At 40.3% G+C, this 25,156-nt stretch overlaps 1 protein-coding gene across 8 annotated transcripts in view; it reads right to left on the bottom strand.

Moving 5' to 3' along the window:
* Positions 1 to 25,156, bottom strand: part of TNFRSF19 (TNF receptor superfamily member 19) — a 105,768-nt gene that overhangs the window by 15,815 nt on the left and 64,797 nt on the right. For all 8 annotated transcript variants that reach the window (XM_055359677.2, XM_055359674.2, XM_004054255.5 and 5 more), the window contains exon 6: positions 1,076 to 1,240. In XM_055359677.2, coding sequence (XP_055215652.2) covers positions 1,076 to 1,240 — 165 coding nt within the window. The remainder of the gene's footprint in view (positions 1 to 1,075; positions 1,241 to 25,156) is intronic.

Raw genomic sequence — 25,156 nt, 5'->3', positions numbered from 1 at the left:
ATTTTTAAAGAACAAATCAGCTATCCTTCCAATGTTTGATGACTTCTTCTTACATGGAAGCACAAACATGAAATAATTTGTTAAGAAAGTTCAAAATGTAGGGTACTAATGTTGCCATTACTGAGAATGATTTTTATTTTTGCCTAGTGGCGCAGGGACATCACAGCCTTGTAAGTCTCCTTACAAAGCTGTGCAACCTCAGTGAATTCTACAGATGACCCTTAAGCAACACGGGTTTGAACTGCGCAGGTCACTTATACACAGATTGTCTTCAGCCTCTGCCACGCCGAGACACCAAGGCCAACCCTCCTCCTCCTCCTCCTCAGCCCACTCAACATGAAGATGATGAGGATGAAGCCTTTTACAATGATCCGCTTCCACTTAATGAAGAGTAAATCTATTTTGTCTCCCTTATGATTCTCTTAGTAACATTTTCTTTTCTCTAGCTTACTTTAATGTAAGAATACAGGGCATAATACACATAATAGGCCGGTGCAGTGGCTCACATCTGTAATCTCAGCACTTTGGGAGGCCGCGGCAGGCGGATCACGAGGTCAGGAGTTCGAGACCAGCCTGGCCAACATGGTGAAACCCCGTTTCTACTAAAAATACAAAAATTATCCAGGCGTGGTGGCGGGCGCCTGTAGTCCCAGCTACTCCGGAGGCTGAGGCAGGAGAATCACTTGAATCCAGGAGGCGGAGGTTGCCATGAGCTGAAGTCACGCCACTGCCCTCCAGCCTGGGTGACAGAGCCAGACTCTGTCTCCAAAAAAACAAAAAAACAAAGAAACATATAATAAACAAGATGTATTAACCGACTGTTTATCAGTAAGGCTTCCCATCAACAATAGGCTATTAGTAGTTAAGTTTTTGGGGAGTCAGCACTGACGTGTGGATTCTTAACTGCTCTCCTAGCCCTCTGCTGTTCAAGGATCACCTGTGTTTCTTGTGCCCTGCGTTCTTTCACAACTCACTGGTGCTTGTCTCAGCCAAGTCTCTTGTGGAACACTTGCACGACAATAGTAATAATGCCCTTCCCCTAAATGCTAAGAAATGTAATGAGCTCAAAACTTACAGCTGGGTTTCTTCTCCATAAACTGTCTCTTACAATAGATGACGCAGAGGATGAGCAGGGCCAGCAGGACGGTGGCCAGAGCGCTGCAGATAACGGCAGCCAGCGCCGTGTCCCGTGGGCTGGAGGCCGTGGACGCGATCTTCACGAGGTTGACCTTGCTGGCACCTGAAACCACAGGAATGGGGTCAGCATGCTCTGAACAACCGCAGATGCAGTGTTTACGGCGAAGCTGGCAGGCACCCTTACCAGTGGCCTTCCCATGCTGTGAGAAAACCAGCATGAGATATTTAAAGATGGCTCAAGCACCCCCTCCACCCAGAAGATGTCTTTAATGGGACACCTTTACCCGGCACCCCACAATGTGCAGGGTGTCCCTCTCCTCTGTTCCCAGAGCACTACGGACACACAATCCTCAACACATTGTGTTACTAGAATCTGCCTTCAGCTCCACCAGAGCAGAATTCTTTGTGAGCTGGGGGTCTGTCATCTTTACCTCTGATTGCCCAGTACTTGGCATGTGGCAGGGAACTAATGTTTTGTATTTAATTGGAATTACACCACATTTTTAAGCAGACTGAATGCATGTATGCTTTTTGGGGCAACTTTAGGGGAAAACAAGGAGTTGGATCATCCAGAACCTTACAGTAGACCCCAATTTTTGAGACAGTAAACATCTCTGAATGCCTTAGCTGTTAAACTACTGGAAAACATCTAAGTTTTGGAGAAAAGACTAATACTGTTATTACACTATGGAAAGGCCGGCATAGTCATGTGCTAAGAAAGTCAAGAAATAGATCTTATTTTAGAGGGCAGTACTGCTTTGTGGTTCAGGGCAGATTCTGAACCCCATGGCCTGGGTCAACCTCTACCTGTGTGACCTTGAGACACTGACTGGAATTTCAAGTTGCCATCTGTTCAAATGCAGGTAATAATAGTGACTGGCTTATGCGTTATGTAAAGTGTGTGGGACTGGCTGTGCTGTAGAATCATTAGCCACTGTAATGATGATGACAGTAATTACCATTTTAAAACTATCCTGAGGGTACCAGGATAAACAAACTCATTTAAATCAGAGATCTATATCCAGTGCAGTTAAACAGCATATCCTACTTAACTAACCCCAAAATAATGAGAGAAATGGATTTAAAAGGGGCATGAATCTACATAGAGGGGCAGTTACATTTTCTCTTTCCCAAGCAGATGCCCTGAGTGAGCTGAGGGGCCCTCACTCCGCTTCCCCGGCAGGTGCCGCTCACCACAGGAGCCTCCCCTCGACTGAAGATTACTCCAGATAGAGGTATAATGTGTGCTTCACATGTCATTTCAGGTTGTCTAGGAACCACATTTAAAACGTAAAAGAGAGGCAAGGTGCGGTGGCTCATGCCTGTAATCCCAGCACTTTGGGAGGCTGAATTGAGAGGATCCCTTGAGCCTACGAAGCTGCAGTGAGCTGTGATCGCACCACTGTGCTCAGCCTGGACGACAGAGCGAGACTCTGTCTCAAGAAAAAAAAAAAAAGAAGAAGAAACAGGTAAAATTAACTGTAGTCTACTTTACTTAGCCAATATATCTTAAATATTGCATTTCAATATGTATTCAATATAAAAATTATTTATGACATATTTTGCGTTCTCTATTTTGTATTAAAATTTTAAAATCCGGTGTGGTTTTAAAGACACAGCTCATCTGAATTCAGACTAGCCACACTTCAAATGCTCAGTAGCCACACGCGGCTAATGGCTATCATAATGGACACTGCAACTCTAGAGATTGAAGGTCTGTGTCTATATTTGTACAAGATGGCACCTAAACACAAGCCAATTTGTCATCTGGTGCCTTTCTCCTTCTCCCTGGCTACGCGCCCCTCACTCCCAATAAGATCGTATGACACCTGAGGCTACAGCCAGAGAGAAACACTTGGGTTAATATTACTGAATCATAAAAACAGGATAGCAGGAACTATCATCTTGGAGCACGAGTCTTGGTATTTCCAGTCTCAGTGATTCTAGGCCACACATATAAAATTCTCTTATTGCCATCTGGGAAGGCACACACACCATATGTTTTGGGCTTAGATGAATAAGGCTCATAATCCAATCATACATTTTAAAGGACATTTATTTGTAAACATGTTTAATATTCACAAAATATATTTCATCACTTCTAACTCTATAGAACACTATAATAAGCAAACATCACACACTAAATGTTCATTATACAGCAAGCTAAAAAAAATTACACCCCTGACCTGATAGAGATTAAATCTAATCTGAAACAGCCTCTATCACTGGACAGAGTCACAAAAGGCCATATGAGCACAAGCACAGCTGTGCAAACACTGAAAATGCATAACTGGAGAGGAACTTGCATCCCACGCAAGTTGAAATAGCAGCCACAGAGAAGGGGAAGTGACTTGGAAATGAAAGCATTATCCATCTGGACCAAATGGTGAAGCTGTGGGAAGCTGTCATTTACATTGGTGAGGAAGGCGTTCACTTCAGAGGGAGAAGAGTCTCCTTAGCTTAAATTTTTGGTCAAATAACCCAGCCCTACACAATATGGGGTTTTAGCAATAGCTGTCGTAAAAATGAAGCTTAATACATGATTTGAGTGGAGGACTTCAAAGTTCTCAACTGTTGTAACCATTAAGCTCATCAATTGACACAAAACTGGATATTCAGAAAAATCCTGGTAAGAATAGGGATTTTGGGTTAAAGTAGTATCATAATTAGAGTCCTTTGAGTTCTTATTGTTTAAAATCCTTCTATAATACATTCGTCAACTTATTTTCCTTAATATAAAAGGAACTGTCTCTAACTTACAGACAGGTTAAAATGTCCCAAAAGTGGAGATTTTCTTCTTAATTTCGTGGTTTGTAACTCAGGATTTATGTTCTCTAAACGTGTCTTGTTAACACATATCTAATACTATAGGGCACAATACTGTAATGTCAATGATATATAGTTGCCACAGTAATATCAATTTTAAAGGAAAAGTACATCCAATATGCCCCTTCTCCACACATTTCCCCAGGCAGTGACATCTAAAGATGAACAAGAAAAATATACAAGTTTTACTTCTTGATTTTTGACACCTATATAACAACAGGCGTCTTATTGATCCAAACACCCTCAGAGAGTGCTAATGGGAAGTAGGGCTCTGGAAACTGCCTTCTTGATTCTTGTTTATGTGTATGAGTTTACGGTAACACTCAGAGCAAACATTCTTTTTTTCTAGGAAATGGGTTCGTCATTTTTGGTTCATCATTTTTAGCTTTGTCACATATAGCAATGCAGACATAAATAGGAGATTGAACTGAATATCATTTGATTTTAGAACAGCTCTAGAAACTAATTCTTTTTAGTTTCTAGTAAAAAAACTATTTTCTTATAATTCTTTTTGACTTGAGCAGCAAAACAAAAACAAAAACAAAACAAAACCAAAAATAAGGGGGGGGGCAGATTTATACTAGCTATATAAAGTGGCTTCCACTCTATAAAGTTTTTGTTAATTGAGATATTGCTGATAATTCCTAAGAAAAGAACTTATCTACGCTAAAGGAAAAGGCATTGTTTTGCTAACCTGTGGCAATGATACTGAGATGAAAGATTCTTTCCACTCACATGCCTTGACTAAATGCCCCGTTCTAGTTCACTAAGCAGACTGAACGCCAGCCAAGAATTCTGCCCGTATCTTATTAGGATTCCGAAAGTACTTCTGAAGAAGTGGAAATAGGAAGGCCCACATGCCTTGGAAAGTTTTTAACTTTTCTGGAATACAAAATATTTCTTACTCTAACCAATTAAGTTATTAAATTCCACCATAATGTTAGCACTACCCTTTAGCAATTTACTTCAGAGCAAGGACTGTTTTCTTTCAGCTTAAATTTTACCTACATTACATGGGTTCACTTTTATATTATGCACCTCCTTAGGAGTTCAACTCAACTGAACAATTATGTCCTGAGTGTCTATTACAAGTACGACATCCTACAAGGCATTAAAAAAGTTGGAGGAAAATCTGAATAGAAGAAAAGGAAATGGAGGTCTCCAGCAAAATCTGCCAAGTGTTTTTATAAAGTCCCATCTGAACTTCTTTGGAGTAGACCAAGGTGCAGAAATCCATATCCTCTCCCCACACTGCATCCCCTAAAGAGCTTCAAGCATAGCTGGAAAGCCTTGAAACACATCTGTTGGAGAGACTTGTCACACTGGACAAGGGCAAGAGCAACTTCTCAGATGCTGCAAATGAGGAACCTATTTGCAAGCCACAGAGGTGGCTAAAACGTGCACAGTAGCTTCTGTAGACACAGCTTCTAACACACCTTCAGTGCCTCACCCTCCTCACTAGGTAAAGTGGTGAGCGTTCATTGATGAGCTTCATTTGATACCCAAGAAAATCAAGACCTTGAGTCACATGCTCAAGGTTACACAGCAAAGCAGAGGCAGCTTGAAAACTGGATTCAGGCCTTCTGAGCCCCTCTAGTAGACCGCACTGCTCCACAGATGCAGGTGGCTTCTGAGATCAAAACATTCTGTCGGGTAATGATAACCAAAGTACAGCTCATGTTTGTTTTTGAAAGGGCCCTGCTCATTTCTGCGGGGAGAACTCAGCCAGGCCACAGAGCAGTCACAGGGCTTTCCAGACAGCAGAGCTGCCCCAGTGTGCATGGCAGCTGGTTCCGCAGGAGTTCACCTGCCCAGAGATGTTCGGGGTCCTCTGCCTTCCCATGGGTCTTGGTGTCTGCATGACGGGCCACTGTGATCAGACGTGGGGGCAGTAAGCGTGCTGAGCAACGACTGGGTGTCCTGGGGCAGGGGCGGGGGGCATTCTGTGGAGGTGACTGCATCTGGAAAGGGCCCGAGTAGGGAGGGAAATGGGAAAGGATGTGCACAGGCAGTCACAGCTGGACTCTGCCTGGGCTTGCCAGGCTCCCTCCTCTGCCTTCTACTGCTACTCCCTACTTGCTTAACCTCTCCAACTTCCTACTGTGCAATGTTTAAAAACCTGCTCAACAAAACATCCTTCTTCCTGGAGAATTTTCCTAACAAAGGGCCCCATTCAGGCGGGGCTGCTTGGGAGGAAGGGAACTGTTGTCCAAAACCTGGCTCTTGCCACTTTCCACCCTGGCCACAAACAAGACTTTTTTTCACAGCTCTTAATCTCAGTTTCCTCCCTGGGCAAGCTCCTCATGCAGACACCAAGACCCACTGAGGCAGAAGGGCCTGAACATTCTATTAGGGCAGGTGAGCTCCTGCAGAACCAGCTGCCAGGCACACTCCAACAGATATGCTGCCCAGAAAGTCCCATGGCCACTGTGGCCTGGCTGTGCTCTCCCTGCAGAAATGAGCATGGCATTTACATGAAAGATGAAGTAGGATACTTGATTTCACTACTCTGAAATTTTCTTTCCAGTCTGATCTGCTCTCTTGAACTCCAGAGTCATGCATCCCACAGCCTACTTGGCACCTCCACGTGGATAAAGATGCATCTCAACTCACCATGTCCAAAGCACGTGCCCCCAACTACAAACAAATCCCGCAACACACTCCCTGCCCCTCCCACAGATCTTCCTCACCTGTCAGTGCCTCTGTCCACAATGCTCCCCTAGACTGCCGCAAGGACTGCACCTCAGCTGCCGGAGTCCTTCCGCAATGTCACCACCTCAGTGAGGCTTCCCACCAATCTATTTACAATTGCAGTTTCTCCCCAGCACTTCCTACCCACTGCCCTGCTTTCTCTTCCTTCACAGCACTGACGATCATCTGACATTTTGTATACTTTACTTGTTTGGTTCACTGTCATTCTCTCCCAAGGTAGGAGTTGGAGATCCCACCCTGCTTCTCAAACACACCCACCAGGCTCGTCGTTAAGCTAGGTCCAGCAAGAAGCCACACTGCAGCTGAGCCTGACCATATCCAGGTTAGAGTCAGTGGGGACGAAAGTGGGCAGAAGGGGTGTGGGTTATGTGTGGGTCAGCTTCACTTAGGGAGCCATTGCTTGACCTAGACTTGCCCCTCACTGTGAGCTGGGAGGTGAATGTAGCAGCCAAGCCTTGATCCTCTGTGGGAAGCAGATGTCTAAGGCTGGCTTAGCACAGGGGGCAGGAAGCTGGGCTCTGAGACATCCTGACGCAGAGCTTCTTTCCCAGGCTGAACTGCTAAATACGAGAGAGAGAAACTTCTATCTTACTTAGGCCACGATATTTCTGGGTCTCTTTGTTACAGCAGCTTAGTATTTATCCTAGCAAATTATATCTCCCACAGAAAGGACAGGGAGTTTTGCTTGTATTTTTAACATCTATAAGGGTTCCTGGCACACAGCTGGTGCCTGATAAATATGTGTTAAATGACGGAATGAATGAATGTCTATGAAATAAAAGGAAAAATCCCAAGTATTCCAGAAAGATGACTTAATGGGGACTTGTCCAATCAATAAGATGAGATTATGCCAATGATGTGTTCATTGGTTGTCTAATAACCTTCCACCTTGGGCTATGTCGCTAATGACAATGCAGATGGAAACAGCTGGAGCAAAGAACAGTTTTGTTTGCATGCACTTAGTTTTTGCAATTAATCAGGCCATGCATGAGAGAGCAAGGGTGGCTCAGATATATATCAATAGAAAATCCATGTAGACCATTGACCACATCCTTGGAATGAATATCAAACAAAAACTTAGCCTTCTCTAGTCCATTTTAAGTAGCGCTTCATGGAGTCATCACAGAAGGATCTTATTATATGCCAAATGTAATCTTAGTTAACGATCTATATAAAATGATGACTGATTTATAATGAATGCCCAAAGAAGAAAAGGGGAAGACCTTCAGGAGGTGAACTGCTTCTTCCAACACAAGTGCTTTGGTACCAATTTCAGGAACTATCGGGTGAGCTGGATAACGGGGACAGTTAAGCATTCACATCATTTTACCAAATTAGTCGTATTAATCTGACATTTTTACTTACTCCCATCCAACAGTAGACAGAGGTATGGAGAAAACAGTGAGTGCCTAGAGAGCAGTTAACCACAGGAACCTATATTTGTCTTTCGTACAAAAGTTAGCTGAATTATCATCAACACCATCACAGCTACCATATAACCACACGTGCAGGGGCCAGCCCCTATATACCCACTTTCTGGGCGCTGTAATAACCCTGTGCAGAAAGGATCTCATAGATGGAGAAGTTGATATGTATCTGTACATACTTTTTAATGCCAAACAACCATTAGGTGGCTGGATCTAGATCTGAGCTCAGGTTAGTTTGACTCTTAAAACTTATGCTTTTTTTTTTTTTTTTTTTTTTTTTTAGCATGCTATGTTCTTTCCAACCATTTAGAGTGAAAAAAAAAAAAAAAGACTATAGTGTGAAGGTTTACTGGTTCAGATTCTGTATAGACCAGTATATTCTAGTTAATCAGCTAACACATACAATATAGCTTGACCTAATTTAAAACACAAGCATGACTTTACAAATCCAACCTGTTTTATCTAAACCCTAGATTAAGGAGGCTATTGAATTTTATTGCAGTAAAAAACAACATATGGCTTATAAACTTCATTTTTAAGTGTTATTTTAAAGGTCTATGTGGTATCATAAAATGAGCATTAAATAAATGTAGTAGGGAAGATCAAGTTGTAAATGAACTAATTATGCTTTCTGTCTGGGCTTCCACCTTTGAGATTTCATTAACACCTTATGTCTTCATTAGAGAGTTTAGCACATGAAAATAACACATCTGGTTTCCTTCTGTATAACATATCACTCTGGCAACTCCAACATAATTGGAAATGCAAGCATTTTTACTTATTGGTGACTATGTTTTGACACATGCAATTCAATTAGCAATAAGTACTGGAATATAAGCACAAAAATGAGACATTTAAAAATATTTTTCACTGAAATATTTTATCTTTGACCTTCATATTTGCTTCAAGTAAACTACAATTCAATCCATTGCTTTCTGTGCTCTTCTACCAGCACCAGTACCATCAAAAAGCCCAAATCAAATAAAAGTTTAACAAAATTAAAACCTGATGATGAATCTATTTCTAGTCATGCTCTTTAAAAAATTATTAACAAAGAGCTCTCTTCAATCTTAATTGAGACAAGCATACAGTTCTGAAGTGTAAGCTTTATCTTGTTAATCTAAACTGATTAAGCAAAAATATCTATGTAACACTCAACATATGAATTCCAGATGTACCACTATGGAGTCTGCCAATAAACAAAATAGTTGAATTTGTAAAATACACTTTATACCAAGCACTCTGACACTGGATACATGTGAAAGAAGAAGCCTTCGTCATTTATGTTTTTTAAATTTTAGACTTTAGTCTTAGGACTATGTTTCTTTTTCAATAACCAAAAGAAATATTATTTCCAAAAAAAGCTTGTTCTGTTTGCTCTTCCATTTATATCCATATCTATATTTTTAAAATTGAACTGATTTAAAATTATAGTAAAATAGACATAAGATTTACTATTAAGAAGCTGAATACATTCACAATGTTATGCCACCATCACCACTAATTCGAGAACATTCTTATCTCCCCAAAAGGAAACTCCACACCCATTAAGTGGTTACTCCCTTTCCCCCATCCCTCCAGCCCCTGGCAAGCCCTAATCTGTTTTCTGTCTCTATGGATTTGCCTATTCTGCATATGTCATATAAATGGATATATGGTATTATACAGCCTTTTATGTCTGGCTTCTTTCACTTAGTATAATGTTTTAAAGGTTCATCCACAGTGTAGCTTGTATCGGAGCTTCACTTTTTAATGACTGAATAATATTCCATTGTATAGATACACCACATTTTGTTTAGCCATTTCTCAGATGATGGACATCTTGGTTTTCCCAGCTTTGGCTCTTGTGAATAGTGCTGCTATGCACACTCATGTACAAGATTATTCCACATATTTAAAAACATTCCACAAAGATACATTGTACTTGTTTCACCTGCCATCAAAAGATACATTATTGCCATTACACTAAAGATTATGTTAATTAATAAGTCAGTCAAAAATACTTCCTAAGCAAGAGCTAGGGGAAGAATGGAGGGATTTTATGCCAGAAGAGCTGTTTGCGGTCAATTCCTGTAGGGATTTACAGCTGCAGTGAGAAGTCTGGATTCTATTCTAAGAATGACAGGAGGTACTCAACATCAGAATACACATTCTCTTCATGTGTACATGGAACCTTCTCCAGGACAGACCACCTGTTAGGTCACAAAACAAGTGTCCATAAGTTTGAAAAGACAGAAATCATACAAAGTAGCTTTTCCAATCATAAAGGAATAAAATTAGAAATCAATGAGAGAATGAAAACTGGAAAATTCACAAATATATGAAAATGCAACAATATACTCTTAAATAATCAATGGGTCAAAGAAGAAATCACAAAGAAAATTAGGAAATACTTTGAGGTGAATAAAGTAAAAACACAACATACCAAAACTTATGGAATACAACAAAAGCAGTGCTCAGAGGGAAATCTGTATCAATAAATTCCTACATTAAAAAAGAAGCAAGATCTAAAGTCAGTAACTTTACCTTCCACTTTAAAACATTATGGGAAAAAAAACCAAACGAAGCTAAAAGGTAGCAAATGAAAGGAAGTAAGGACTAGGGCAGAGATCAATGAAATAGAGAATAGGAAAATAATGGAAAAAAAAAACCAAAAGTTGACTTTTTGAAAAGATCAATAAAATCTACAAAACTTTAGACTAAATAAATAAGAGAGAATAGTCAAATTACTAAATTCAGAAATGAAAGAGAATATTACTAAAGTCTTTACAGAAATAAAAAGGATTATAAGAGAATACTATAAACAGTCATATGCCAACAAATTGGACAAATTAGATAAAATGGAAAAATTCCTAGAAACACATAAACTAACAAAATGGAAGAAACAGAAAATCTGAATTGATCTATATAACCGAAGAGATTGAATCAGTAATCAAATACTTCCTGAAAAAGAAAAGCCCACAACCTGACAGCTTTACCGGTGAATTCAACCAAATACTTAAAGAAGAATTAACTCCAACACTTCTCAAACTCATCCCAAAAAATGAAGAGGGCTCATTCTACAAGGCTAGCATTACTGCATGCCAAAGCCAGATAAAGCTGCCATGAGGAAAAAAAAACTACAGATCAAGATCCCTCATAAAGATAGAGACAAACATTACCCACAAAATAGTAGCAAATTGAATTCAGCAGCATATTAAAAGATTATACACCACGACCAAGTGGGATTTATCCCAGGAAGGCAATGGTAGTTAATCATACAAAAGTCAATCAATACAATAAGCAATAATAAAATGAAGAGGAAAAATACACGACAAAATTATTTATGCTGATCAAGCCTTTGACAAAATCCAACACTATTTCATGATAAAAACACTCAATGAACTAGGAAACTTCCTTAACATGACAAAGGTCATATATGAAAAATTCACAGCTAACATCATATTCAGTGATGAAAGACTGAACTGAACACTTACTTTCCCCCAAGATCAAGAAGACAAGGATACCCACTTTTACCAATTCTACTTAATATAGTACTGGAAGTCCTAGCCAGAGAAATTACTCAAGAAAAAGAAATAAAAGCATCCAAATTGGGAAAGAAGAAGCAAAACTACCTCTATGTGTAGATGACATTACCTTACATGTTGAAAACGATAAGGATTCCACAAAAAACTGTTAGAACTAATAAATGAATTCAGCAACATTGCAGGATACAAAATCAACAGGCAAAAATCAGCTGTGTTTTTATACACTAGGCATGAACAATTTAAGAAGGAGATTAAGAAAATAATTCCATTTACAAAATATCAAAAAGACTAAAATATTTAAGAATAAGTTTAACAAAGGAGGTACAAGACTTGTACACTCAAAACTACCAAACATTATTGAAAGAAATTAAAGAAGACCAAAATATATGGAAGCACCTTCCATGTCCATAGACTGAAAAAATTACTATTGTTAAGATGACAATACTACCCACAGTGATATGCAGATTCAATGCAATTCCTGTCAAAATTCAATGGCATTTTTTACAGAAGTGAAAAAGCCTATCCTAAAATTCATATGGAATTTCAAGGAACCCTGAAATAGTCAAAATAGTCTTACAAAAGAACAAAGATGGAGCACTCACATTTCCCAGTTTCAAACCTTACTACAAAAGCTACAGTTAAAAAAAAAAAGGGGGTGGTGTGGTACTAGAATAATGACAGACATATAGACCAATGGAACAGAATTGACAGTCCTGAAGTAAACCAATACATTTATGGTCAACTGATTTTTTTAAATGAGTGCCAATACCATTCAATGGGGAAAGGGAAGCCTCTTCAAAAAATGGTCTTAGGAAACCTAGATGTCCACCTGCAAAAGAATGAAGCTGAAGACTACCTCACACCATATTTAAAAGTTGACTAAAAATAGATCAGAGACCTAAATTCAAGAGCTGAAACTAAAATTCTTACAAGAGGCTGGGCACAGTGGTTCATGCCTATAATCCTAACACTTTGGGAGGCTGAAGTGGAAGGATTGCTTGAGTTAGAGACTAGCCTGGGCAACGTTGCAAGAACCCATCTCTATTAAAAAAAAATGTAGCTGGGCATGGTGGTGTCACCTGTAGTCCCAGCTACTCGGGAGGCTGAGACAGGAGGATCATTTGAGCTCAGGAGTTCAAGGTTATAGTAAGCCAAGATCACACCACTGCACTCTAGCCTGGGTGACAGAGCAAGACTCCATCTCTAAATCAATCAATCAATAAATAATCTTAGAAAAAGACATAGAGGAAAATCTTCATGACCTTGGGCTTGGAATGGTTTCTTAAATATACACCAAAAGCACAGAAAACAGAAGAAAACAATAGATACATTGGACTTTATAAAAATTAAAAACTTTTGTGCTTTAAAGGACACCATCAAGGACATGAAATGACAGCCCACAGAGCAGAAGAAAATATTAGCATTTCATACATTTGGTAAGGATTTAATATCCAGAATATATAAAGAGCTCCTACAACTCAACAACAAAAAACAGACAAACAAATCCAAAAGCAGACAAAGGATTTGAATAGACATTTACCAAAAGACATACTAATGGCCAATTAGCATATGAAAAGATGCTCACCATTAATAATTAGGGAAATATAAATCCAGACATGATGAGATACCACTTCATACCCATTAGGATGGCTACAACTTAAAAAATAGAAAATAACAAGTTTTGGTGGAGATGTGGAGAAATTTGGACCTGTGTGAATGTATGACTATTATGGTAAGAACATAAAATGGTGCAGCTGCTGTGGGATACAGTTTGGTAGTCCTCTAAACGTTAAACACAAAGTTACCATACAGTCCAGCAATTTCACTCCTGGGTATATACCCGAAGGGATGGAAAATAAGGAATCAGATACTTGTATATCTTCATAGCAGCATTATTCACAATAGCCAAAAGGTGGAAACAATCCAGTCGTCCATCAGCAGATGACTGGATAACAAAATGTGGCATAGACATACAGTGGAATATTATTCAGCCTTTTAAAGGAAAGAAAACTTGATACATACCACAACATGAATGAGTCTTGAAAACATTATGCTAAATGAAATAAGCCAGACACAAAAGGACAAATACTAATATAATTCCACTTACAAGAGATACCTAGAATTGGCAAATTCATAGAGACAGAAAGTAGATTATAAATTACTAGGGGTGGGGGAAGGGAGGCACAGTGAGCTTTTGTTTAATGGGTGTAGAGCTTCTATCTGGGGTGATGAAAGAGATATGGAAGTAGCTTAGTGCTGATGGCTGCACAATATCATGAATGTTATTAATATCACTGACTTGTATACTTAAAAAAGGCTGAAGTGGCAAACTTTATGTTATATATGTTTTCCCACAATTAAAAAGGAAGCTAATAGGAAGTGATTGGGGGGGCTTCAGGGTGGAGGGTGCCAGGTTCTGCCTTCCACTTCAGAAAGATCACTGCCCGCTGACCGGGGAGGGAAAGAGAAAGGGCAGGCCTGGGGGTGCCGCACCGGTCCAGATATTGATGGTGATGGCTTGGGTTAAGATTACAGTCATGGAGGCTTGTCAGTTGGCTTGATTTGAGAACTGTTTGTTCTAAGAGTAATTGGATACACTGATGGATTGTGAGTCAGGTGCAAGGAAAGGCAGAATCAAGAATACACCTAGGTTTTAGAGTAAACCACTGGATGAATTAGGTGCTGTCTATTAATTTATGGAGATGGTGAAGTTTTGAGGGACCATGGGTTTGGTGGAGGGAGGAAGGAGGTATAAAACATTTTAATTGTTAAGTTTGAGATGCCTATTTATCCATGTGGATCTGTTAAGCCAGCAGCTGCACATACACAACTGAGGCAGAAAAGAGATTGTAGCTGGAGATATAAATTCAAAAAGCACCAGTGCATAGGTAACGTCCAAAGCCAGAGACTGATCAGATCACCTAGGTGTGTACAGTGTAAAGAAGAGGACCTAGGGCAGAATGCAGGTAGGCTTTGAAATTAGGAAGTCTGATAGAGGAGGAGTCAGCCTCTGAGATAAGGGGAAAACAAGCAGGTATAAAGAACATATTTCAAGAAACACATAAATAAACCAAGGCTTTGCGGGATGAATTCTTCTGATTCTTAAATAAGTAGGCTACAACAGGCCAGGCACAGTGGCTCACACCTGTAATCCCAGCACTTTGGGAGGCCAAGGCGGGAAGATCACTTGATGCCAGGAGTTTGAGACCAGCCTGGTCAATATGGCAAAAACCCGTCTCTACTAAAAATACAAAAAGTAGCCGGGCATGGTGGCGCACACCTGTAACCCCAGCTACTTGGGAGGCTGAGGTGCAAGAATCCCTTGAACCCAGGAAGCAGAGGTTGTGGTGAGCTGAGATCACACGACTGCATTCCAGCCTGGGCAACAGAGTGAGACTCTGTCTCAAAAAAATAAAGGTAGGCTACATCAGGATATTTTATTTTAGAGATTAGTTACAGAAAGCAAGTTTGTACATTCTGAAGAAAAAGACTGGTGATTTTTAAAAAATTAATGACCCTGCCCATTGTAGCCCCTTACAAATTTATTATTGAACGATTCTGAACTAAAATGAAACCAAAATGTGATTTGAAAATGTGATGTCACAAAGTAAGAGGAGCAGAGCTCAGTGGAGTTAAGAGTACTGGTGATCTATTACTGAAGTGGGTTGTTTAGAGCAAGAAAGTATTGTTTTTCAAATAGAGGATCACAGAAGGATTACACTAGGATTTGCATCCTTTTCCTAAGGAATCATTCTGATGTTACTTTTGAAACTTCGCCCAGATATATATATATATATATACACAGGGGCTTGATATCTCTGCTCACCAGCATCTGAGACTGGCAGACATACAGGCCAGCCTATTTCCTACCGTCTGTGTTTAGGACAGCTCACCGCAGTTGTACTGCACAAAGTAGAAGCAAAAGTTCATCATGTCAGACCACAGTCCTCAAATATGCTCTGAGGGCTGCGTTTCCAAGCTAGGGCCTGATATCGTTTTCACTGCTTTTCTTTTTTGAACTGTGTATTAGTCTGTTCTCATGATGCTAATAAAGACAAATCTGAGACTGGGTAATTTATAAAGGAAAGAGGTTTAATTGGCTCACAGTTCAGCAGGGCTGGGGAGGCCTCAGGAAACTTACAATCATGCTGGAAGGGGAAGCAAACACATCCTTCTTCACATGGCGGCAGCAAGGAGAGGTGCCAAGCAAAGGGGGGAAAGCCCCTTATAAAACCATCAGATCTTGTGAGAACTAACTTACTACATCATGAGAACGGGATGAAGGAAACTGCCCCCATGAATTCAGTTATCTCCCACTGGGTCCCTCCCACAACATGTGGAGATTATGGGAACTACGAGATGAGATTTGGGTGAGGACATAGCCAAACCATATCAAACTGAGGGCACATCAAAACCAGTACAGCTATGCAAACTTTTCCCCTATGGTGAGCCATGTTGCAACATTGGTTTATAAATACAGAACTTCTGAGCTTGACTCTTCTTTTAAGTTCCCTTGGTAGGCACTGCCCTAATTATCAGCCCTTTTGTGATTTAAATGTAAGTGAATCAAGGCAGAACCCTATGGTGGCCTCAAGCTGTCTCTGTTTTAATATTAATACTGATGATTCATAACGATGCTTTCATTGTGAGCAGAACTCACTCCTAAGAGGTACACTTTTATATCTTTTTTTCCCACTTAGATTGTTGTATGAACTTGTGTCTAAGGGCTATGAGCCAGGGTAAGTAAAGTGAAATGTAAAAGATGAAAGACTATCCCTGGAACAAAAGAAATGCACATTGCAATGGCACTGATGGGATCTCAACTGGGGCATTGGGGGGTGGAGGTCATTTAGTTATTTAGAACCACACAGAGCAGGACTCGCCCTGGAGATATCCCATGGAGGATCTTCGCACCTTCTCGCCATCCGGCAATTCTGATTTAACTATTTCTGTTTTCCTCTGGCTGCCTGCCCATCATTGTTTTATTGCCATCCTCAGCCTGTTACTGTGTGTTGGAAGAAAACCAGAAGAAAATGTGAAATGTCCTGTGTGAAACTGGGGGAGATGTTTATATCCGTTCTGAAATTTAAAACACTTGATTCCTCTCACATTTAATTCTCAAGTTCTTACAAGAGTCACTTAAAAAACAGTTTCCTTTAGATTATTAATAAACATTACTCTCTTTTACAAGGCATTCAAAGAGATAGAATTACAGCTAATGTTCCAAAATGGTTTCTATTATCCCATTTTTATCTTCTGAATTATAGGCAGAAAGGTCCAAATCTTGCAATTACATGAATCAAAGCTCTCTACTGCATTCACAAGAGCTTTCATCAAAACATGTTGCTGAATTTATAAAACAGAAGAGGTATGCTATTAGAAAAGCAGAAACTTCTTTAAATAACAACTTCTTACTCTATCAGTTCTTAGATGCTACTTTATCTCTGCTCTTGGAAAATCTTAGGTAATAGCCAGTGGCTTTAAATCTCCTCTCAGAGAGAGAAATAAGTTTATTGTTATTAGTTTGGTACTGACAGAACATTACTCTGGATAGAAGCGTTAAAGGTAAGAACGCAATATCAACAATTAATTACAAAGAATAGTTGCTTTTAATTACACCTACTGATGAAGCAGAAAATGGCAGCACTGACTGTCTAGATAAATTAATATACGTATGAAAAAACTGCATTTGCAGAATTGATGTGGTAAATTTTCATGTGCCTGTGAACACACATTAAAGTTTGCTTACATGAACCTGATTTTAGTCAATGAGGAGTAAACTGGAAACACATCTACTCCAAAGACCTGACCTGATTTTTTTGCTGGAGCTCTGGAGTAGGTATATACTGCTAAAACTGAAAGCATTGCTTATTGATAAATGTAAGCACTCTGCTTCTGAGGGATCATAGTTTAAATTTCTAAAAGGATTTAGATAGAGCCTCCCTCCACTGGTCCATGTGTGATAACAAGCACATCAACAGGCCATCATCCCTCTTTCCTTCCCTCTTTCTTGGCTTTAAAACTTACTGGAAGATGCTGCATATTAATGGTTAACAGCTTTGCAGCCAACAGTCTGGGTTCTCCTCCTGGCTTTGCATGCACTAGCTGTGTAACCACCAGCAAATGACAGCCTCTTGCCTCAGTTTCCTTATTGGTAAAACCAAGAAATAACAATATGTATTTCACAGGATTTTTGTGAGAGCTGAATGAAGTACTGCACATAAAGGGTTAGCATGGAACCTGGCACACAGTAAACTGCCATAAGTGTTAGTCATGCTTTCTCCAATTATTATTCAGAATCAAGACATTATAACGATTATGTCAGAATCTGGAGTGTCTCTTAACTGAAACCACCTATATAGTGGAGAGGCCTTTGAAAACGTGATGGAATGAGTGACTTGCAACTAATTGTTGATGCATGTGTCCCCATAGGCCTCAAGTACTAAAGTTAAGAAGGAGAATTAATTATTAAAAACAAACCAAAATAATCTTTTCCGGAAGTTCAGACTTCTTTCTTATAAAAGACATAGACACTGTTACAGATAATCCTCAACTTATGATGGTTCAATCTAAGATTTGCTGACTTTACAATGGCGTGAAACCACTGCAATTTTGACATAGTGTATGATACAGTATTCAGTAAGTTACATGGGATATTCAACATTCTAATAAAATAGGCTTTATGTTAGATGATTTTGCCCAAGTGTAGGCTAATATAAGTGTACTGAGCACATTTAAAGCAGGCTAGGGTAAGCGATGCTGTTCGTTAGATTAGGCGTACTAACACTTTTGACATATATCTTCAATCTGCAACAAATTTATCTGGATGTTGCCCTATTGTAGGTCAAGCAGCATCTGTACATTTATCTAAGTATCTCAAAGGACTTCATCAAAATGATTTCTTCATTGGTAATATCAAGCAATGTTATATAACAATAAGCAACAATTAGCAAAATAATTAAACTCAAGGAATATTGTGAATGAAATGGTAAAGCCATTACTAAGAAAATCCTGGCCAGGCACGGTCGCTCACGCCTGTAATCCCAGCACTTTGGGAGGCTGAGGCAGGTGGATCACTTGAGGTCAGGAGTTCAAGACCAGCCTGGCCAACATGGTGAAATCCCATCTCCGCTAAAAATACAAAAAATTAGCCAGATGTGGTGGCACATGCCTGTAACCCCAGCTACTTGGGAGGCTGCAGGAGAAACACTTGAACATGGGAGGCAGAGGTTATAGTGAGCTGAGATTGTGCCACTGCAGTTTAGCCTGGGTGACAGAGCAAGACTCCATCCCTCACCAAAAAAGAAAATCCTTGATCTGCAAATAAGAAAACATTTAATTATTTGTCAATTACATAGACAGCTCTCAGAATACATAGCTGAGGTGCCTCCTGCCAAATTTTTAAAGAAGTCATCATGGTAAATGTTCTCACTCAAGGGATATGGAAAACAAGCCCAAGATCTGTATTTAGAAGATTTTCCTTAAATAGATCATTAGAGAATTCTGCACAGGCGAGACACAGCTGATTGTACAAAAATTACACTCAATTATGGTACTAAGATTCAAAAATCTTTCATGGAGGCTCTTATTAAACGAACTAAAACAGTATGACTATTTCCTCCCTAGCTGCTTGGGCACTAAGACCTGGGTTTGGACTTATTAATCATGTAGCAACAAGAAAATAACAGCATTAATGAACATTAAGAAACAATAACATCACATATTTAAAATACATGCAAGAAAAGAGGCACTGAAGGAAAGGAGTTTGACAGAAATGAACCTGAAGAAAAAAAGGCAGAGAAGAAGCCTGTATTTCCTTGGACCTATGTTTTTAGTTCTACTATCAACATTCAAATGGTCTCCCTCACTTACTGCAAAATTATGGCAGGAAAAAAAGGCTGGTGAGAGGAGCATATGAGAATTCTCTTTGTAGACAAGCCAATTTGATTTAATTCGTTCAAAGAATGGATTGGTGAACACTCTCAGATGAACACCTTGGCATGCAGTTTGCCAACATGGAAAGACAAAGGCCTACTTGAGAGGAGAAGGTGTGCAGGAGAAAGGTGGTTAGGAGAAAGAAGATGGGAGGCCACCTGGCCCAGCCTAGCATTTATAACCAGAAAGATCAACTCATCTGGTGCCTCCCCTCTCTCTTTGACTGTTTTAGCTTTAACTAGAGAGAATCACACTGTCACTCAAAGCTGGGTACAGGTTAGTCGTCAAGGAAGGCTGTAGTAGCACTTACTTGGCGATAAGCTGGCAGCATGAAGTTACATAGAAATCTGGCAGTTTCTAATGATTCTCATCAACACAGCTAGCTACATTTTCTGACCTGTATTAGCATCCTGTTTGGTTACTAAAATTGATTTTTAAAAGTAAGCTAGAAGTCACCAAGTCTCTACTTGGTGTGTGGAGATACGGGACTGGTTCCCTGTCCAATCAAGACCATTATTTTGCATTGCGAACCTCCTCCAACTACACAAACGGCCTCCCACGGCATGTTTTATAACAGAGCCTCTCAGGTAGCCAAACCCCTTTCTCTTGCAGGTCAGCACCACCCAGAACGTCTCCGCTGCCTGGCTTGACAGCACTACAGTGTCTTAGTCAGGTGTCAATGCTGTCTAAAACTATAAAGTGAGTTGATGGTCCTTACTAACCTGAGTACAGAGTATTGCGCTCATGTCAGCAGAGTTTTGTTCTGTTCCTAAGCCAAAACCCCACAGTATCATCATTCATTCTGACTGCAACAATAAGTCCTTTGTATTTCAATTGCTAGAAAAATAAAGAACAATTTTAGCATATCCTTTCAAATCCAGCCATGTGCAGCGCTTGGAAATGGTCTTTCCAAATCCTCTGGGCTCTCTCCTCCTCTCCCTCCCTCCCACCACTGCCTCAGTTCTCACTGTCGCCCGCTCCCTCCAGGGCCGGGTCAGGGCACGCAGACCACTGCCCTGCTGGCCAAATCTTCCAGGGGGCCTGACTGGTTTGTGCCAGGTGGTACTGGCTGTGGAGCTACCTAGGGAAGAAGCACCAAGCATGAACTCCAAGAGCTGTAATCTTTCATAGTCTGCTCCTAACACTGGTGGGAGGCTCCAGGGAAAGGGGAGGACAAATCCCCCTGGCATGTGGCTATAACTGTGCACAGCAGGGCTCCTGAGGGGAGGCAAAGGAAAGGAGCTATGTCATGAATTGGTGTCCCCAAGGACACCTGCTACGGGGGCTATATGAATTTAAATTTTTTTTTAATTATCTTTTGAGATGGAGCCTTGCTCTGTTGCCTAGGCTGGAGTGCAGTGGCATGATCTTGGCTCACTGCAACCTCTGCCTCCCGGGTTCAAGTGATTCTCCTGTCTTAACCTCCTGAGTAGCTGGGATTACAGGCCCACACCACCATGTCTGGCTAATTTTTGTATTTTTAGTAGAGATAGCGTTTCACCATGTTGGCAAGGCTGGTCTCGAACTCCTGACCTCAAGTGATCCACCCTTCTCAGCCTCCCAAAGTGCTGGAATTACAGATGAAAGCCACCACACCTGGCCTTAATATTTCCTTAAGTTTGACTTTGGTTTTTATTTATTAGTATAAAATGTGAATGTTTCTATCAAGAAAATAAAAATTAATTGTTGAGTTGAACTAAACAGCTCTTATTTCTTCTCAACAGGACAAAAGCAAATTACAGATGGACAAGATAAAGACATGAAGAGTTTTCCACTCTATGATGTGCATGTGTATTAATTACCCAACAGACCAGTAGAAATGTTGGCATGATGCCACAATGAAACTCAAGGAAAACAGGATTGAAGGGCACCCGGCAGCCCAGGGACAGGAACCCGCAGCGTGATGGGAGGCTGAGGGAGCAAAGGAATCAAGAGGATGGTTCAGAGGCACGGGGTGAGGGAGAGAAACTAAGGCAGTAAGAGGGATTCTGAAGCAAACCAGGGACCCAGGAACATCAGCAGAAGGGAGGAAGTCAGGGAGGAAGCTGCTACAGGGGCTGACGGCCACCGCAGCTGAGATCTGGTCAGTTCCTCAACCAAACTTGGTTTCTGCTCTTTCCATCTTGCTTCCAGATCACTTGGTCTAGAGACCTGCTGCCCACCAGGATGGACTAGGCCAAATATGATCACGCCTGTCTTTGAGTAAAAGAAAAGAAGACGGAAAAAGCAATGACCATGGGGAGGGGCTGGCAAGACAGGCAGGTGCACCCCAGGCCTCAGCGCCTGGCCCTAACTGCAGGGCTGACTGAAGGCACCCCATTATGCTGGAGCAACTCACTGCTTCGGGATCCTCTTTGGCACTTGCTGGATTGTAAGTACAGCTGTTTTGTACGTTAATTACCATAAATACCATCATTAACATTGAAAACAATTAAAAGCTGCACAATAGCAGCAGATTACCTCCAGTGTTTCTCACAAACATGAGAGAGTAAAGGAACCTTCCCTACTGGCAAGGATGTTTTTCTTTTTAATATTCTACGGACCCATAACGTCTTGCTGTGTTTATCTGACTGATGAAACAATGAAGCTTTTAAACTTCTGCACCGAGAAACAGAAAACACACCATAAAAGAAACACATTATTATGGCCTTGAACATCTGTGCTTAGGGAGAGCAAGCTTAAAAATAGTGTGCTTCAACTGGGGCTGCCATCTGGGAATCCAACAGAGACCAGAAACTTGGGCCTCCGCCCTCCCAGTTCCACCACGGACTCTCCTTAACCCTTTGAGTGCCAGGCTCCATTTTGGGCTCCGGCCTCCAGCCCCTGTGAAAGAAAGCAGGGAGTGTCCATTTTCCCTTGCATTTGGAGAAGGCCATGTGGAGACAGGCAGGTGTTAGCCTGCAGACCCTGATCCTGTGAGGCTGCCTTCCCTGTCATCAGTGGATAACTCTTATTTACCTCACTGCACTATTTGAAGAAGTAATCTGTGAAATTATTCTCAGATGATGACACTCAAATTATTTCCACCCATTAACTTCCAACTAAGAAAAAAATGTATATCTGTGCACAGTTTGGTATGGTTGTTTGAGTCTAGACTGAAAAGAAAATCTGGATTTAGACAGTGCTTCCTGCTATCTTCTATGCCAGCAGAATTGATACCGGTATTAATTCACTTATAATTTTACATTTGACAGGACTTATGGCAAAGCACAAAACTCCAGGTTAGGTTAGAAAGAGAATGTTTTTCTTGAGACTTGGAACAGGAAGGCGATTCAGGACTCGGCCCTGGCATTACTGCCTCTTTTACAATCACTAGCATCTTAATTTTAAGAAACAGGGATGAAGAAAAGTTAAATAATTTGTCTGAAAATTAAGTGTTAGGACTCAAAATCAAGCCTTCTTCACAGCGAAGCCTAAATGAGCTTTCATGAAAAACATCAAATAGATGGGTTTGCATTAGTCTTGGGATATCAACTGAGATAGTTATGAGAAAATTAGTAATCAGAGAGAGCTTCCCCCGATTTTATTTTTCACGCCTTTATCTGTGTGCCCCGGGCCTAAAATCATAGAAAACACTCATGATAATGTAAAAGCTTACGGCAGAATATAAAAGCTTAAGTTAACCTCTTTCAAATATGTGTTTCACTTGGGTTTAAAAAAAAAAAAACAACTCTAATTTTCCTTGACTATCTGAAGAGGAAAACAAAACATAGCAAATATTATAATATTATTAACACATAACTAGTAAATACATGATTTATTTAAATTAAATTAATTGAATTAAATAAACTAATAACCAACTCTTGAGAAAGGGGTGAAAAGCCACACTATTTCTCAAAGCACATACATTTACTGTGCCAGCTAAAAATGCTCTGCTGAAACTAGGAGAGTGAGTTCCTGCTTCCTCCCTTGCTCCCCTCAACTCTATTTCCAACAGGAGTCCGAGGGAAGTTAAATGTATCTTCATAACAGCCCAGGAGCCCTACCTGATGCACCTATCGACTCAGTCACCAGCTGTGGCCTCTGCTGTGGGTGTCTCTGCCTCCTCCCCTCTTTCAGGGCCCTGTCCTAGGGTCACCTTAATAAACCTTCCCTCAGCACCTTATTGTAAATAATAGCTCTGCCCTGCAGCATTGGAATCTTAACTCCCTGAGAACTGGGAAGTTGGCCTGTGGTTTTCACCAGGGCAGCCCCAGTGTCCTCATCAGTGATACGGACATCTTAGCATTCAAGATAGCTGTCCCTAAAGGAGAAGACGAGGAGATCATTCACAACGTGGGAGAGATGTGTTTCTGCAGCACTTCATTAATATCTAGACTAGCATTCTGCACCCAAAACAGACTCCCTGACATGTTTCCTGTGTTAAACAGCCCAATACCAAGAATTTTAAAAAGCAATTTTTCTCATTTTGAAGAAAACCATGCCTCCTATGACCCCTGGCAATATTTTCAGGAATTATTTTCAATGGCATTTTACAAAGTTCAATAGTGAAGATTTTTCAGAAAATCATTTAAAGAGAAAATTTCATAACATAACCCGTTGGTCTCTTGACACAGAATGAAGCAAGGACAGGAAACATTAACACACACATGCACACATTTTACAACAGCAATAGAGCAAAAAGATGCCTAAACCATATCCCCTAGACATCTCACTAATGGACCCCTCTGAGGCCACTCCAAGAAGACCAATGCTTAAAAATAGTCACTTTCCTTATGGGAGGGTGACAGAAATGTTCTGTATCATGATGGCGGAAATGATTACACAAGTTATACATCCATCAAAACTCACTGAATTTTACATTTAAAATGGATGCATCTCCTTGTATATACATTATATTTCAGTAAAGTTCAAAAATTATTTTGAAAGTTAAAACTTCCTTTTAAAATTATAATTATCAAGAAAAATGTTTCTTAAATATTTAATTAAGAAAACTGCTGCATGACTTACAATAGATAAAATTCTCATGAATATTTAAAATATTTTCTCTGAGATAATCGAAATAATAAATGAAGCAATTAAAATAATGTTTTAGACCAGGCTCTGTGGCTCACACCTGTAATCCCAGCACTTTGAGAGGCCAAGGCGGGCAGATCACTTGAGATCAGGATTTCAAGACCAGCGTGGCCAACATGGTGAAACCCCGTCTCTACTAAAAATACAAAAATTAGCCGGGCATGGTGGCACACACCTGTAATCCCAGCTACCTGGGAGGCTGAGGCAGAAGAATCGCTTGAACCTGGGAGGCAGAGGTTGTAGTGAGCCGAGATCACGCCACTGCACTCCAGCCTGGATGACAGAGCGAGACTCTGTCTCAAAAAATAATGTTTTAAAAACCCAAAGTGGGATATTATCTTCTAAATTAATTAATTCCTGTTTGAAATTTGACTTCAAGCTTCCATTTTTAACTTTCTAATGCCCTTTTCAACCTTTGAGATTCTTTACCCATTTTTTCAAGTAGGATGACTCAATTACATTTTATTTATAGGTTCAGAATTTTTCTTAATTTATAAATTATTTTAAAACTCTCTTAATCCTGTCCCTCGGAGTTCACCTGGAGAGGCAGTATTGAGCTTGGCCTGTCTGTGCTGT

The sequence above is a fragment of the Gorilla gorilla genome, chromosome 14 (assembly GCF_029281585.2).
Source record: "Gorilla gorilla gorilla isolate KB3781 chromosome 14, NHGRI_mGorGor1-v2.1_pri, whole genome shotgun sequence".
NCBI lineage: Eukaryota > Metazoa > Chordata > Mammalia > Primates > Hominidae > Gorilla > Gorilla gorilla.
Note: the sequence above shows the minus strand (reverse complement) of the source record. Positions and strands in the feature narration are given on the sequence as shown.